This window comes from Palaemon carinicauda, chromosome 24, assembly GCF_036898095.1.
Source record: "Palaemon carinicauda isolate YSFRI2023 chromosome 24, ASM3689809v2, whole genome shotgun sequence".
NCBI lineage: Eukaryota > Metazoa > Arthropoda > Malacostraca > Decapoda > Palaemonidae > Palaemon > Palaemon carinicauda.
In genome coordinates this window covers 12,734,174-12,753,564 of record NC_090748.1, presented here as the reverse complement: position 1 = coordinate 12,753,564, position 19,391 = coordinate 12,734,174, and the positions used below count along the sequence as shown (strand labels likewise).

General features: G+C 32.5%; 1 protein-coding gene across 1 annotated transcript in view; it reads left to right on the top strand.

The window, feature by feature from the left end:
- LOC137618086 (cadherin-99C-like) overlaps positions 1-19,391 on the top strand; it is a 271,312-nt gene that overhangs the window by 17,436 nt on the left and 234,485 nt on the right. The window contains exon 2 of the mRNA XM_068348061.1: positions 4,221-4,290. Coding sequence (XP_068204162.1) covers positions 4,221-4,290 — 70 coding nt within the window. The remainder of the gene's footprint in view (positions 1-4,220; positions 4,291-19,391) is intronic.

The window sequence follows — 19,391 nt, the reverse complement described above, 5'->3', positions numbered from 1 at the left end:
CGTGTCGTGTCAATCAGTCCAGCACCTGTTATCAATTTATGCTCTTCAATATAAGCTCTGGGTATTAAAGTCTCTGGTGGACATATTTTCTCCATCATTAAAGGCATCCCTCAACACTAGTCCCTATTTATGCATGCAGAATAAAGTTATCTAACTTATATTTCCGAACTTTCTTGTCATTATTTCAATATAAACTCTCTCTCTCTCTCTCTCTCTCTCTCTCTCTCTCTCTCAAATAGGAAAGCCATAACTTAATTTTGTTCGGCTGGTCCAGTGACATCGAAATCGTGGCCGGAATAAGATACAAATTTGCAGTCGTTCGTTCATCTTGTGTGTCTCTCATGTCACGATTCTTCTTGTCCAGCTTTTCACTCTTTCATACAATAACATGTACAGTTCTATCGATTCTATTTTGAATTTAATATAATTAATGTCTACTTATTGATTATTATTGTTATTTTTACTGATCATAAAGATTCCCCCCTGGTACTTTCTTATAGTCTAGGGAATAATATGAAATTCTTGTGAGACTAGTAATTATAGAATGGGTTATGTTTTAATACCCCCTAAAACGGCTATACTAGGGTATAAATTACTTTTAAGATATTTAAATATTCGAAATATATCCTTCTAAAAGCTATTGAATCGTTTTAATAAACATTAAAATACTCTGTTGCTAAGAGGCATATATATATATTAGAGAGAGAGAGAGAGAGAGAGAGAGAGAGAGAGAGAGAGAGAGAGCGGAGAGGAGAGAGAGAGAGAGAGAGCTTCAAATACTGTCCGCACGTAATTAGTATACATTGGAGTAATTGACAGGCACACAGTAGTTGTCAAGTAAACACGATCAATCTTTTTAAAATGAAATAAAAAAAAATTACAAAACTTTCATTCTGGAAATGAGATGGGGGAAATATTGACTGCATTCCGCTACATGCTGCTAGAGTGGAAGTGATTATACAGCAAATGCAGTTTCGAACGGTCTTGGAGTAGTTGAGGAAATACCAACGGGTTGCTTCGACACTTTTGGGAGGCCTCCAAGATCCGACGCAACCCTACCTCCTCCTCCTTCTGCCCTTCTCTGCCCGTCTCCCTCCTACACACTTGAAGTCTTCTATTGACCTCACTCTGCCTTAACTTCTCTTTGATATCCTTTGTTAAAGTGCCTTCTCCTGCTTACACTGAAATGCAAATTTTATAGCCGAATTTGTAAAAATAGCTCTGTTAATTTATGCTGTTTATGTTCTATGTCTATATCTATTGGTTTATCATTGATGAATGTATTTCAGTCAATAATCGTTTACAGTTTTTCTTCTATAAGTATGTTACTTGATCTGTATATTTATCTAATAATTCATTTACATCTCGGACATCTCATCTCAAGTCCGTAGTGGTGTGGGTAGGTGAGTGAGTTTGTGTGCAGAACTTTGGGTGAAAATAGCTCTCTCTCTCTCTCTCTCTCTCTCTCTCTCTCTCTCTCTCTCTCTGTGCGTGTATATATTAGTGTATGCTATTTTATTTGCTGGTTGTTAGGCTATGCGTGTAGCTGGAATGAGTTTGCATAAGTTTCCATCATATGAATTTACACAAATCAATTTTATTAATGTTTATTTATACGACTCTTTCAATTAAAAGTTCAACGTATTGTAAACATGAGATGAAAGATGATAAAATCAACACCTAAAGCTGAAATAAGATTGTTTTTTCATGTCAATATAAGCAGTTTATTGTTGGTTAAAAGAAATGTGTAATATCTGACTGAAGTCAGTCAAAAGTAAACGCGAGCGCTGCTTATCAGTACTCGAAATAAAGAGGTTTACTCTAATGAATATCAGTGGTATACGTTTTTTCTTAAGTGTTGTGACTGATGTACATACTTAAGGTTCATATAAAGCACAAAGACTGTTGCGATTTTGTGTATAAAGAAAGAAAAGTTGAATCAAATACCAAGCGAGAATAGGAAAAGCCTCTACGTGTGTTATGAAATAGATCTGCTGTATGGCGAAGGGGAGAGAGAGAGAGAGAGAGAGAGAGAGAGAGAGAGAGAGCAGTGGTTGCAAAATTCAAGAAAAATAGTAAATTTAGAAGATGATTTTGTAGGGGATGTAAAATGAAATTGATATTCACTATGAGACTTGTAAATAATACGAAGTTTTAGTGTAAAAATACTGAAGGGTGTAATAAATGTTAATGAAAAATACTTGTACAGTAGAAACATTAGTTAAAAGAGGAAGCTATGAAATTTCAACTGTAAAGGGAGAAATGTACATTGTGAAAGGAAACGGAAGAAGATGTGGTTGAGCGTCTCTTGATTAGTGGCAGTATGCTCTCCTGAAGTCACGTGAGCTTGGGAAACATGAACAGACATCTAGGATTCTTTAAAAAGATCTTAATATCTCTGCAGCCAACCATCTGGGGTTTCACGCAAAATTCAGCTGTCGAATAGCCTAGTTATGTAACATTGGCTGGAGTTTTGTGCTTTCTAGAGACTAATTTATGTGCGTGTGTCAGCACATGGTTGGTTCAAATGTTTGAATAAGTATGCAGCTAATACACACACATACATACATACATACACACACACACATATATATATATATATATATATATATATATATGTATATATATGGTGTGCAGCAGGGTCTAAAAAACATCAGTAAAAAGGCCATAATTTATTCAGAAACGTTCCGAACATTGCAATGTTCATTATCAATCTGTAAAAAATATAAATATGAAATTGTTAAAATTTGTACAATAATTTTCAAAAAAATAGTAAAAGAATATTAAAATATTATTGATTTTAAAAACAGAAAATCGTAAAAAACAAAAACAGTAAAAATTAAGAGAACCAGTGCCACCAAACCATCCATAGGAGAAGGTATAGAACGAAAGAGTAAAAAATGTTACCCACCTACGACTTCAGTTATGCTAAGGAAAGAGGAGAAAGAGGTGAGATACTGTAGCCATATGGGATACAGCTTTAGAACTGGTCAGCGAATTGGTAACCCTGAGTTTTCCAATATAAGGAATCATGCCGCCTTTTGCAAAATCCAAGTAAATAAAAAACATTTCAATTATAGGGTGGGACAAAACATAGCGAATTTCTAACTACATCAAATGGCTTTTTCCTTCTTTAAACTCTAACTCCTCCGCTTCTCCTCTTTCCTTAGCATAACTGAAGTCGTAGGTGTGTGGGGGAGGGCAATACATTCGTGAGGAGGATTTTCCTATTATTACTTTGAGATCCGGAAAGGCTTTGGAAAAGTATTTTTTTTTATTGATGTGAAGAAATATGAAAGTCTGCTCTAAAATATTAACATAAAAACTTACATGTATGTAGGGTACCAAATCGTTTCCTCATATTTAACTGTAAAAGTTATTTCAAGAATGCAACGAATACCGAAAAAGAAAAAAATTATACTTTCTTGGAACGAACATGTCCACGAGGGTGAATGAAAGGTCAGAGTAAAAGCACTTGATGTTTTGGGTTTGCAATACACGTGTCCATGTATCGGATATCTCATTTACTATCAGAGGTCTGGTGACCGTCTCTCTCTCTCTCTCTCTCTCTCTCTCTCTCTCTCTGTTAGTTTGGTATTGTAGATAGTATTTCCGTTTTCATGACACTATGATGGAGAGAGAGAGAGAGAGAGAGAGAGAGAGAGAGAGAGAGAGAGAGTCATGAATTATAATGGACTAGAGTCACTAGACCTTCGAGTAATAAGATTCTGTTTTAACTGCAAAGGGGAAGACAACGTTAAAATGTTATAAAACTTGATCATCTGAGAATTCCTATTAAAAGAATTTAATAAAAATTGTGTTACATGTAAAGTTGAATGCACAGAAGGCATTAATCAGGATTTTTTCTAGTTTTCGTTAGTCAAAAATGTTTTTTTTTACTAACGAAAGACACTGAAAACTCCAAAGATAACTAATTCAAGAAAAATGTGTAATGTATTTATGCACTAGATTGAATCACCTCTACTTTCATAGATAAAGCAAACTGTAAACTCCAGAAATAATAAATTTCAGAAAAGATACTGTATTACTGTATTTACGCACTAAATTTAATTACCTTTGCTTTAAGAGATACCGAAAAACCATGTAAAATATTTCAGCATCACATTTTATTTTCGTTCTAATAACAGAATAACACAGAACCTAAAAGATATATATTTACCTTTTAAAAATAAATTATTATTTTTTTTTTCCCGCTCCAGGTATTGCGGGATGTGCTCAAAGTGCTTTGCTGTCTGCTGGCTGTATTTTCGTCCTCCGTTTTCGCCGAATGTGAGTATTTGTATATTTATTTCTCAATGTTGTGCGCACGTATATGTGTATATTTATATGGGCATACGTACACATATACATGTATATGTGTGTATATATATACATATATATATATATATATACATATATATATATATATATATATACACATACACACACACACATATAGATATATATATATATATACACACAATATATATATATATATATATATGATATATGTTTATGTGTGTACGCGCGCGCATATATATATATATATATATATGTGTGTGTGTGTGTGTGTGTGTGTAAATCTATATATTTATATGAGTTTTGTTTGCAATTTTTTTTCTGTTTTATCATTACAATTCGAAGTTTGACATAATTAACCTTTTTTTTTTTATAATCCAAAATAATGATATTTTGATTTTATAAATGAAACCCAATTGCGATATCTAGTTTTATATCTGTTCTGTAGATTACAGTCTTAGATCCTTAATATTTCCCATTAAATTGTCTAAAACCTATAATTTAGCTAAAGTTTCCTCGATAGAAATGAAGGATATTAAAATGTTCACTAACGTAACATTCATTTATTTCATGTTCTATGAGTGTTACTTGGTGATATATTCTCGGAAGTGTTCTAAGAAATATATACCTGCGATTGATAAGAGTTTATGTTTCTTAGAACGTAAGAACATCCTTCTTATGACCCCCCCCAAAAAAATGCCACTTCTTTCTCGAGTTCTCTTCATTCTCGTAGTCAGTATTAGACAAAAAAAAATTTTGTTGAAAGGAAGTTTTATGTTAATTTTTAAACTGATTAAAAAAAACTGATGCATTTCATGTTTATCAATGTATAGAAATTTGTTGTTGTATATCAGCAGCTATATAAACGGCTAAAATTTGCTATCGTTAAGTACGTACATATTTTTCAAATTGGACTTCGTTGTAGGTTTACACATATCCTTAGGTTCATAATGAATCGTATTTTTTTATGTGAAAATGTAAGGTACTCGGAGAGTATCTGAAATTATTCTCATTATTCGAAATTGGACCCGTGGTCAGTGTTCTGGGAAGTTGGTGGTATAAGAATTCAAGAATGCTTATCACAGTCAATGTACTTACAGAGAGAGAGAGAGAGAGAGAGAGAGAGAGAGAGAGAGAGAGAGAGAGAGAGAGAGAGAGAGCCTTATTATTATGGGTTGAGATGTCTGATTGGTAACGGAATGTATACAAATATGTGAGTATTTTGAAATGTTGAAAAGGTATTTCTATATAGACCAGTTAACAGATGATAGTATTACTTGAGTCCTAATGAATTGAATGTTATATTTTCGTATGTGGCAATGTTTCTATCATTTTGTTCCATATTTTAACTTCACTGTCATCAACACCAAATTACTCTTGAATAATTCAGGAATTCGATTAATCTCCCTTAACTAGGAGCCAAACATTCCATAACCGCTACCACCTGTCTTTGTTGTTACTGTCCTGATATTACTTCTAAAGAAACCAGAACGACTTGACAAAAGCTAGGGAGAGAGAGAGAGAGAGAGAGAGAGAGAGAGAGAGAGAGAGAGAGCTCTGTGCTCAACCTCCATGGAAGCTCTTTTTATTATAGGGCCTACGGTGACTTTAATCTGTTTTGTCTCAGATATTAATACTTAGATGATTTTGTCCCCTTTTTTATATCCACCATTTTTGTAGAGGATTTATCTAAAATAAAAAAAAACACACACACAGAATTCCTTTACTTACGCTAGCGTTAAATAAGTCATTAATAAAGTCAAATATTTTATCAGTTAGATATATGTGATATGTTGAATTGAATTAAGAAATCATCTAGTTGCTTTAAACCTTTCAAGTTTTCGGCATTTAATTATTTTGACTTTTTCCACATGAATTTTGTTCTTCCTTAATTTTGTGTATTTTGAATAAGATGAATGTCGATTTACGAATGTTGGGATCATATTGCCCCTTTTTAGATAATATAAGGCATTTAATACAAGAAATATAGTCTTGTATCTATTATAAAACGTGTATTTTCTTTTACGTAGATCCTCAAATAAAGCAGCACATGTCCTATGTCAAATATGATAGGCCATCTGTGTTAACTTTTCGTTTGAAATATGTGCTTTGGCAGTCAAATATGATTTTCAGTCACTACCGTAATAATTTTCTTAACAGTATAATTAGAAGTCTGATTATTATTATTATTGTTATTATTATTATTATTATTATTATTATTATTATTATTATTATTATTATTATTATTATTATTATTATTATTATTTAAGATATGAATTCGAATTTCAAATTCCACGGAATCCCATCACCGTCCCAAGATGAAGGAGGAAAAATCGGCCTCATTTTCATGCTTTGGCAAAATATCAAGTTTTTCACATCTTTTCCTATTATTGGCCTTATTAAAACTTTATGATTAATTAATTTCGTGTAGTTTTGTGAAAGTGTATTTGCCCTATTCTGATGCTCTGAATTCCTTTTTGACTATTTGGCATAAGAATCAAACACTAAATATATTACGGTGTTAAGAAAAAGGTAAAATATATATTCAGATTTACTCTATAGAGAATGTGGCTGCGGCCTCCCCATCCTTGTAGGCCAAGGATGGTGGATTTGAGGGAGGCTATAGTACCTTAATACTAATATATTAGCTCATAATGGGCAACATTCTCTCTCTCTCTCTCTCTCTCTCTCTCTCTCTCTCTCTCTCAACTTGTAGCATATAGTTTTTTTTAATGTAATATATTATTATTATTATTATTATTATTATTATTATTATTATTATTATTATTATTATTTGCACAAATATTACACAATTACCGGAATTCAGTTAATGTTTACTAAAAAATTTCTATTGATCTTTTGATTTCATAAATGTTTTTTAAATTCGTGTAACATATAGTTTTTCTATTATTCTACTTTATTATTATCATTACTTTCCTCTTGGCAAAAGTAGAAGAGATTCATTAGCTATGTTGTTGTTATTTATTATTATTATTATTATTATTATTATTATTATTATTATTATCATGGTAAGCTATAACCCTAGTTAGAAAAGCAGAATGCCATAAGCCCAAAGGCTCCAACAGAGAAAAATAGCCCAGTGAGGAAAGGAAATAAGGAAATAAATAAACTACAAGAGCCGTAATAAACAATCAAAATAGAATATCTTAAGTACTGTATCATTTTTCTTGTGATACAGAGGATAAGGTATTTTTCCCGACTCCTCTCTCTCTCTCTCCTCTCTCTCTCTCTCTCTCTGGTCTTGTCTGAAATAGTGTTTTTATTTCAAATAAACATTTTTTTTTTCAGAATAGTTATGGATAAAGACATATCAGATGGGACCTTTATTCATTAATTAATCAATAATAGAATAATCAATTAACTCCTTCATTTTCTGAACCCATTATTGTTGAACAGTTTTGGATGCATGTTTTAACCAAGACCTATTACGACCAGAAACTATTGTAGAGTGATCCCCCATCATTTGGATTTCCCCCCGTTTTTCCGACGCCTGTTTTAGCCTTCCCGTGCAAAAGATAATTGCTCAGGGTACGTAGGACTGTCGCAAAAAAAATCCCCATTGAGACTGTAATAGCTGACATACTAATAGCAGGAGGATGAAGGGGTAGGGGAATGTGTGTTTGTGTGTGTGTTTGTGACTCGGAACTATTTAAGGTAAGCAGGTCAGGGCGGTGAAGGGGTCAGGCGTGATGACATGTATGTGCCCCGCCTGCGTTTCCGAAAATTAATCGTTGTTGTTGTTATTATTATTATTATTATTATTATTATTAATTATTATTATTATTATTATTCTGATACTATCTCTAAAGAAACCAGAATGACTTAGAAAAAGCTTCTGTATTAATTAGTAGTAAGTAGTAGTAGTAGTAGTAGTAGTAGTAGTAGTTACTTACTTTTTCCATTTTATATTAATTGCCTTTAGTATTGGCACAAATATTTCACAAACACCGGAAATTGAGTTAATGTTTAAAGAAAAAAATCTTTTATTGACATCTTTTATTTCAAATATTTTCTAAATTCGTGTAGCATATTGTTTTTCTAATCTAATTTATTTATTATTATTATTATTATTATTATTATTATTATTATTATTATTATTATTAATAATATTTGCACAAATATTACACAAAGACTGGAATTGAAGTTAATGTTTACAAATAAATCTCTATTGACCTTTTGATTTCATAAATGTTTTCTAAATTCGTGTAACTTATAATTTTTCTAATATTCTAATTAATTTATCATTATTATGATTACTTTCCCTCTTGGCAAGGGTAGAAGATACCCTTTAGCTATGGTATGCAGCTCTTCTAGGAGAAGGACACTCCAAAATCAAACCATTGTTCTCTAGTCTTGGGTAGTGCCATAGCCTCTGTACCATGGTCTTTCATTCTCTTGGTTTGAGTTCTCCTGCTCAAGAGTACACTCGGGCACGCTGTTCTATCTTATTTCTCTTCCTCTTATTTTTTTTTTTAGTTTTTTTATAGTTTATACGTGAAATACGTAATTTAATGTTGTTACTGTTCTTAAAACATACTTTTGATTTTTTATTACTTCTCTTGTAGTTATTTATTTCCTTGTTTCCTTTCCTCACTGGGCTATTTTTTTCCCCTGTTAGAGCTTTTGGGCTTATGGCATCTTGCTTATCCAACTAGGGTTATAGCCTAGCTTGTATTGATGATATTTTATTATTATTATTATTACTACTACTACTCTACTACTACTACTACTACTACTACTACTACTACTACTACTACTACTACTACTACAACCCACACCACCACCACCACTACTACTACTAACAGGAGTATTATACTTGAAAAAAAAGTTAAAATATTTTATTTCCTCTTATATTCCATAAGCAATTTGATATTAATTTTACGTCTTTACAATAAGGAAAAACAGACTGAAGCTGATTCGTGAAGTTAAGTTTAGCTCGGACCAAGTGGTTATTAAAATCAAATGACTCGTTTTAATTTATTTCAAGCTTAAGGAAAAATCTACAGCCGATGTTCGTCGTATTATTTAAGTTAGAACCTCCTAAATAAAAGCTGTGATTTTGTGTTGTATTCATTCTTTCCCTTCCTTTGTGTGGAATTTTAGGCGTGTTTGGCCGGCGAAAATAATAGACCTCATTGTGTGGGAAACTAACCCAATGTCTTGCTTTGTTTACCACGCCGACGCGTCTTTTGTTTTCTTGTTTACTCAGATTACATTAGACTTTTTTTCCCTTGGACATCCTTTATCCTTGCCATTTGTAACTTGAGCATCCCTTTCCTCATCTAATTATTCATTTATTAGCAAATTCTCACTTCTGTCTTATTATTTTCGTTTAGAATTTGTTTCTTTCTATCACCCTCTCGTTATTACCTTTTTTTTTATCCTGGCTTCCTTATTTTTTCTCAGTTTTCTTCTTTCTGGCTATTTGGCGAACTGGTGATTGTGGGAATGTCTGGCTGCTGGGATCAGTCATGTGCTAATCCAGACCTTTTTTTGGGAGACTCTTCATGGGAAATTGAGCTTCAGTGCGGGATCAGCCTGGCTGGTTTCCGAAGATTGGGAAGCAACTGAACTTACAGTTTGGGTAGTTCCGGTAATTGCTGCCAAAGAAATAAATGGGAGAAAGTAATGATACTTCTTATATTATTTTATTATTACTTGTTAAGCTACAACCCTAGCAGGAAAATCAGATCAGGATGCTATAAGCCCAGGGGCTCCAAAACAGGGAAAGTATCCCAGTGAAGAAAGTAAACAAGGAAAAATCAAATATTTTAAGAACAGTAACAATATTAACACAAATACTTCTTATATAAACTATAAAAACTTTTAACAAGACAAGAGGAAGAGTGTACCCATCAAGCAAGAGAACTCTAAACCAAGACAGTGGAAGACCATGGTACAGAGGCTATGGCACTACTTAAGACTAGAGAACAATGGTTTGATTTTGCATTGTATATTGATATTACTAACGTAATTAATCCACATAAGGAGTCAAAGCTATTTTAGAAGTTTTATTCCAGCCATCGACCAGATTGTGGAATGATTTTCTTAATCAGGTAGTTGAATCGTTGGAGCTTTAAAAGTTCAAACTTACCACTAATGTTTTAGTATTAAAAAAGCTGACATAAGTCTCTCTTCGTAGTTTACATAAATTATTAACAGGTCTATTTTAACATTGTTACTGGTCTTAACCCATGTTGTATTCATTATTCAGTACTTCTTATATAGTTTATTTATTTTCTTATTTACTTTCATCACTGAGCTATTTCTCCATGTTGATGTCCTTGTGCTTATAGCATCCTTGCTTTTTACAACTAAGGTTGTAGCTTAGCTAATAATAATAATAATAATAATAATAATAATAATAATAATATTGATAATAATAATAACAACCCGCGTAAAGATGTCCATTTTATTTGTTAAGTTATTTAGTGTGTTGATTTTCATATTACTCTAGATCAGAGAGAGAGAGAGAGATGAGAGAGAGAGAGAGAGAGAGAGTTGCAAAATCAGAATGCGTTTTGGTTACCCAAAGTTTCCGATAGAAAAATATACTCTGTGTAAACTACATGCTGTACACATGTCTGTATTAATGGATCTTTGGAATATTAATCGGTGGGTCTGTTTCAAGTGAAGATCTTCCCGGCCTCGTTTCCGTTATGAACTCGATTTGAAATTCAGTTTCATTTAAAAATGCTTTAGTAATTCGGTTGGATACAATGAAAAATACCCTTTGTTCAAGATATCTTAGTACTTCTATATTGGAAGATTATGCACAGAGAAATATTATTGCTCTTTTAGAGTCGTGTCAGTGTGGTTAGTGGGAGGCAGACACATAAACACAAACAAAGTCGTTCAAGGATAACTTGTGTGTTTGTGCCCTTCAGCGTTAAGGGAGGTGCTTCCGTTGAGAGAGAGAGAGAGAGAGAGAGAGAGAGAGAGAGAGAGAGAGAAGGGGGTGTTGGTGGTTGCAGTTTAAGTCGTATATTCTATTACAGCAACTTAAGTCACAGATGACCGTTGCAAGTGTCTACCTAACCCCTCCCCTATCCACCTTCTCACTCCGAATTCCTGCATCAGACAGAAAGAAAAAAACAAATGAAAAAAGGAAAAATCACAGGGCCCGGTCTTGCTCCGTGTGTGGTCTTTCGTCAGGAAAAATGTGTGTATGTAAAATTGATCAACAGGTAAGTATTCATGACAAACAGGGAAGGGCATTTAATGTCAAGGTTCGGTGACAGATAGACACAATGACTGTTTCTTTGGATATACTCATGTTATAAGTTATAGTCTAAAGTTTGAAAGGTTATTTTTATGAAGTTTTGTCAATGTTCTGTATAGATTTCTTTTTGTTTATATGGTTATGAATTGTTGATAATGGAAGTGAAGTATCTATGGAAGAAAACATTTCTGGTATTTACTTTGCAGTTTGTAGTGCTATAGAAAAAGTAGCCATATGGGCGTTGCCCTACATTACCTCGGCCAACGAATTTGGGAGGAGGTTATGTTTTCGGCCCTGTTTGTCTGTTTGTCCTTTTGTCTGTTTGCTTGTTTGTTTGTGAAACCTTTCAGGCCACAATTTTACTCATAGAATAGGGAAACTTTTAGGGATTTATTTGTAATATTAAGACGTGGAAGTGATTCAGTTTTGAAAGTCCTAGGTCAAAGGTCAAGGTCGAGCAGAAGGTCAATCGAATTAACCATAACGTTAACCCCAATTTCGCACACGGTTCTCACAGACTTCAAATACGTGTACAGTTTTAAGCTGATTCGGGGAAAGGCAAGCTAGTTTCTAGAAATAAGTTGCCGTGGTGGAGATTTGCACTCTCAGAGCGTTTTTCTAGTCTTATTCTGTAATGTTGATAGGAAATATACGAACTAGATTTTAGTTTAGTTTTTATTCAATGGCATTTATTTTTTGGACATCTTGAATACTTACACCAATGTTGACATAATTTTGCCATACAATGAAATAAAGATCGCGTTCTATTGGGAAAGATCTGAGGACTCGTGTTGTTTGAAATCTTCTCTGTGTGGCTTAAGTCTTTCTCCTGAACCGGTGTTGGTTCCTGCACACATACGCTTAGTATTTTAAGAGACGGTTTTTATTTCGATCATTTCCATATATAACATTTTCGTTTCAATGCTTTGCATGTTTCATTATTTTAAGGAAGCAAAATTCCAATAATAGTTTCAATTTATCGGTCATATGATATCTATGCAAAGTGTATCTGAGTGTAAATGCACACACAAACATGTGTGCACACACAGAAACAACACGGACACTTGGGCACTCAGACAGAGGATGCCCTGCATTTGCTGATGTAACAATTGCTGATGGCACATCTCTTGCGGGCTGGGAACGGAAGTCTGATCTAGTGTTGGCAAATATACCACGATGTATGCTGACACACTTCCTTTGTATTTCTCATTGTGCTCGCGCTCACACACACATATATATGTATATATATGTATATATAATACATACATATATATATACTTACATATATATATATATATAATATACACACACACATATATATATATATATATATACATACATACATACATACATACATTATATATTTACATACACACACACACACACACATATATATATATATATATATATACATACATACATACATACATACAGCATATGCGTGCATGTGTGGTAGAGAGAGAGAGAGAGAGAGGAGAGAGAGAGAGAGAAGAGAAACAAAAAACGTTTCTGTATTAAAGTGTCTTTCATTACCATTGATTCAAAACTCGAGTAGCTTTTCTGACATATTGTGGATTGTTATTAGTTTTTTGTCCGTTTACTCTATTAGGGTGTAGCATTCTCTCTTAATTTAATTCTATCATTTTAGTATAGGAAAGATTGTTCATTTTGAATGACGACAATGTACGCGTTAGTGTGTAAATTCCGAGAGTTTACTATGATTAATTATATACGTTTTTCTATTTCTATCGAGCAGTCTTCGAACAATGACTCCACCAGGATTGTCTGCTTTGGAAATCACGAGAATATTCTGTTATTAGAGCTGTATTCTTTTACGTGTATTGTGTTCAATTTGTTTCTCACTCCCATAAAAGAATAGATATTTCTACGTTCCTGCTATTGTTTCGTTATGTCCCTTCTCTCTCTCTCTCTCTCTCTCTCTCTCTCTCTCTCTCCACGTATATCGTGCTCAATTTTGTTCTCACTCACAGAAAAGAATAGATATTTCTTACGTTCCTGCTATTGTTTCGTTAAGTCTCTCTCTCTCTCTCTCTCTCTCTCTCTCTCTCTCTCCCACGCATATCGTGCTCAATTTGTTCTCACTCACAGAAAAGAATAGAAAATTTTACGTTCCTGCAATTGTTTCTTTTAGACTCTCTCTCTCCTCTCTCTCTCCTCTCTCTCTCTCTCTCTCTCTCTCTCTTTTTTCCACGTATAATCGTGCTCAATTCGTTCTCACTCACAGAAAAGAATAGAAATTTTACGTTCCTGCAATTGTTTCATTTAGACTCTCTCTCTCTCTCTCTCTCTCTCTCTCTCTCTCTCTCAATTCACTAACAGAAACGTCCATAAAGTGGTCTGATATCTCAACGATAGCATTATAACTAGCGATTTCTACTGTCGAGTTGTGAACAAAGAACGATTTTTGTATCGAGTAACGGTGAGAGAGATTCGTTAAGCGTCACACACAACAACTAATCAAGATTGGAAAAAAAAAAAACACAACGAGAAAGAAGCTCTGTATCTTTTACCGGTCCAGACGGAAATGGACTTGTACCGTTACCTGTAATAGATGTGGGTTGATGTCTAGACGGATGTATGACAGAATAAATTCCCTTACTAGATGTAAGGGATACAAATACCTTGTATATATATATATATATATATATGTATATATATATATGGTATATATATATGTATATATTATATATATATATATATGTATACTATATATATTTGTTCCAACACGAATACTTACCTCGAACTACTTTCTTAGGCACTGTCTGAGACTGACCTCTTGTAGAGAGATATATATATATATATATATATATTTATATATTAATATATATTTATATATATTTATTATATATATATTATATATATATATACAGTACTGTATATGCTGTTCACATATATTTGCGTTAATAAATTTATTGCTTTTATAATAACAAAAGTAATAACAAGGATGAATAGTATGATTAGTAAATTACCCGTAATCACATAGGTCGACGAGTTTTATACAAGCGCTAATTGCCTCCTATTCAATATAGTTGTTCCACCTCTATTTCTTTTTGCTATCCAACCCTTTTTTTTTTTTTTTTTTTTTAAATATGATGATGATGATGAAAAATTCTGTGCGGTCCAGAGTATTCCCGGCTTCACCTCATCACATAATAGGCTCCATTACCCCACTATTCTTTAAATAAATGAAATAAAAGTAATTGCCATATTACCTTCCGTCTTGTCTACGAAAATGATTGCAGAGAACCAAACGTTTTGCTGAAGGCTTTAATGTTGGATATAAGAAGGTCCTTATGTTTAGATAGTCACATTTTATGTTAACTCTCTGGAAGGCTGCTCTGCTTTCTGTTAGTTTCTCGTTAGCCTCTGTATTATGGTCTTCCACTGTCTTGGGGTTAGAGTTCATTTGCTTTAGGGTACACTAGGAACACTATTCTATCTTATTTCTCTTCTTTTTTTTCATAGTTTATATAGGAAATATTTATTTTAATGTATTTGCTGTTCTTAAAATATTTTATTTTAATTGTTAATTACTTCTCTTGTTGTGTATTTATTTCATTATTTCATTTCCTCTCTGTGCTTTTTTTTTTCTCTTAGAGCCCTTGGGTTTGTAACATCCTGCTTTTCCAACTAGGTTGTAGCTTAGCAAGCAATAATAATAATAATAATAATAATAATAATAATAATAATAATAATAATAATAATGATAATAATAATAATCATAGTTAATAATAATAATAATAATAATAATAATAATAATAATAATAATAATAATAATACTCCAAGACTTGTCAAGTTCAGTGCGGTTATGTGGTTATTCAGTTATTAAATATTGAGGCTGCTTCCTCTTAAAGAAAAAGAAGAGATTAATTTAGCTTCCTTTTAATGGTTCGTTTTTTTTTATTCTATTAATCAAATACTTAGATTTCATATAGAATATTTGCAATTTCAGATTGAATGAATTTTCAAAAAGAAGATTTTTTTTTCTAATTACCTTAAGGTTAGGTATGATCTAATTGACACTATGGCCTCTTTTAACCCTTTTTTGACGCATTTTCGACGGATAGAAAAGAAAAATATGAACCTGATATTGTCATTTGTCAATTTTCAGGTATCCATATTACCTTATGTTCGGTGATCTTGTGAATCCTACAATTCAACATATTCTTGATCATGTTGGGGTAACTGTCCGTATGCTTTTGGTAACGGCCGTGTTTTTTTTATTTACCCACACATACGTTTTATATATATATATATATATATACAGTATATATATATATATATATATATATATAAAATATATATAATGTATGTGTGGGTGAATATATGTAGACAGTATATCTATATCACATTTATAAATGTATATATATATATACATATATATATATAATTATATATATACAGTATATATATGTAATGTAGTTCATGTTATATAGAGTTCCACTTTTCTCTGGGGAGAAAGTGTGAAATATATGCATTTCTGAAATGGATTTATTAGTAGGCATAATGATAATTTCGACTTTTTAAATTTCATACATTTTTCTTTGGATGCACATATGACTTTAATAATAAAATGGAGTAGAAATTAATGAAGAATTTTTTTTCCCCGTCGAAGGGTTCGTACCTGGGCCCATATTGACGGAGTGAGTACTCTCTCATACACCATGTACAGTTGGCTTCATTAATTTCGGTACACTCCACGGGAAACTTAGGAGAAACTGTTGGCAACGATGCCTGTAAATAGGTCGTTGAGATTATAAACACGTGATAAAAAAGTATTTTTGTAAATTTTACGAAGTGCTGTATAGAAAAAGTTTATTATTTTCTTAACAACAGTTCCTAAGATTAATCAAAATGCTTTTGATCACGTAATTACAATCTCGGCTTCTATTTTCCTGTATACCGCGTTACCTGCTACAGTTGTCAGACGTGTTCGTAGCTTCCCGTAAATGTACCGGAATCAATGAAGCCAACTGTACGAAAACGACATGGCGTACAGTATAAAAATTGCAATTGTGAAAACTATTTTTTTTTTTTTTTGCGCAAATCTCTTATTGGTAAAATTTCCACCGTGACGGATTTTATGGTTACGAATTTTCTTGCATTGCACCAAGATTACTTTGCCCTCGATCCTTCCTTTTAATAATAAGTGCGGTCTAAGATAATTACTTGTGGTTGTACGCCTTTAAGCTCTATTTTGTTTAAAATTGTATTATTCTTTCTTTGTATATCGTTACAGTGAGGTGTATCCAGTCTTGTGTATTTTGAGTATGTTAGTTCATATCTATTGCCATATATTTGAATGATTTGTTAATATAGTTATTTAGCCATACTTCCCTTGTAGGGTCACCTTTTAACGTAACATTTATAACATACATTCATTAATGCTACCTCTCTCTCTCTCTCTCTCCTCTCTCTCTCTCTCCCTCTCTCTCTCTCTCTCTCTCTCTCTCTCTCTCTCTCCGTACTATTATACTCTCATCATAGTTTTGATTTCGTCTGATTGCAGCGGCACAGTTTTCACTAAAAAGTATATTATTCGGTTCGTGTGATGTTGCTTTTATAGTGCAGGCTTGATAAAAAAAAGTTTTATAGTCACCAACCGAGGGAGAAAGGTGGAATGTTTTAGTATGATCTTGTGTTTGATATACATATACAGTATATATATATATATATATGTATGTATATATATACAGGTATATATATATATATATATATAGTATATATACTGTATATAATATATATGTATATTTTATATATATATATATATATTTATTATATATAATATATAAGAATATATATATAGATATATATATACATATTATATATGTATATATGCATATGTATACACATATATATACATACATATATATATATACATATACATATATATAGTATATATATAATATATATGTATATATTATATATGTATATACTGTATATGCATATATATACATAAATATATATATATATATATATATATATGGGGGGGGGCGTGGTTGCAAGTGCTTGTATGAATATATACATATATCCATTGAAATGTTATAGCTTTTTATCCTGAAAATAACAGATCAACAGAGGTGAAGTTTAGGAGGAATATTTTGAATTAACTATTTACATCTAGAGGTGGATGTCTTTGAGACAAAATTATCCTGTTTCCTGACCTTTATTACAAGGAAATATTTTTCTGTGCATCAAAGCGCTTTTGTATATAAGTGTAAAACATATTGATGAAGAAAATGTTGAATGTACATTACAGATATGGCATTATATTGCACAAGAACTCGGTTACCATCTCGTCATATAAAGAACACCAATTATAATATAGATAAAATTCTTTGAAAAGTGTGTTTACATACTGAATTCATTGAATTTATTTTTTTCGAAACAGTCGGAAATCAGTCGCATCGTATTACAGGTTGTTGTGGCCGATGTGGTAACGCCCCTGATTGGTGAACCGCCAGCCTGGGGTTAGAGACCCGCTCAAACTCATTATTTTCTTTGGTCGCTGCAACCTCACCATCACCGTGAGCTAAGGATGGGGTGTTTGGGGGAAGCCTATAGGTCTATTAGCAGCCAATGACTGGCCCTCCTTGGTCCTGGCCTAGATGGAGAGGGGGCTTGGGTGCTGATCATATGTATATATGGTCAGTCTCTAGGACATTGTCCTCCTTCATAGGGCAATGTCACTGTCCCTGGCATCTGCCATTCATGAGTGGCCTTTGAACCTGCATTCGGTGATCAGCATTGACGAAATATCTTGGAAGGGGCCAGTATTTTTTATTTATTTATTTTATATTGTTTTTATTCTTTTTTTCTATTTTTTCTATTTTTTTTTTTTGGGGGGGGGGAGAAAGTGGCACCTTTGTTGTTCTTGTTCAGTGGCCATAAAGACGACACGTCGGATTTAATTGCTCATTAAACGTTTCCTTTTGTACAGAGTTATTTAAAAGAATTACTTGTGTACACTTAAAGATGTAAATATATTTATATGTTGTGTGTGTGTGTGTGTAAAGCACTGTTTAGAAATGTATATATGACAGAAATGGCACCATCAGTGTTTACGTTACATGAATTCCAACCTATCCATTATTTCATGCCACTGATCTGATGATTGGCCACAGAACTATTCGTAATAAAAAAAGAATATGTTTCTATGTATGTATGTATGTAATCATTGCAGTGATATAGAATTACGAGTACTAATAACTTTCATGACGTGTACATTACTTTGTGCATTAGCTTGTCATAGATTAGTCCAAAACAAAGTAATATTACTGTTAAGTGAATGATCATAAAATAACATGTGGCAAGGAAGCTTCGTATGAGAGGACTTAGAACTGGTTCATGTAATTGTAATTCATTACGACTTGTGTGGTTATAAACATATAGTTGAAATTGGCTAACTTCATTTACCAGCGTTAGCTTTGTTCAAGATAATCCTATTATTATTATCATCATTATTATTATTATTATTATTATTATTTATGCGTCGTTCTTTATTAATTGCTCTAATTTTCCTCTTTTGCTTCTCAATGAATCTTAGAGTATTTTTAACTTCCGTTCTATGACTCGTCATAGGCCTGCATTATCAAATGTAAATATCATTTAGAGGTTAGAACTACACATCAAATTCCTTTATTTCAAAATATGAACAGGATCATAGGCCTAAACTTCAAATTCTTACATTTTGGAGGAAAAAGAGGATCATGGCTTACACATCAATTTTGTGAACCCATCAATCTCTTCTTTTTAATAGAATCTTTAAGACCGCTATGAGGAATTTCATTTGGGAAAGAGAATAGGGAGTCTAAAGATAAAATTCCTT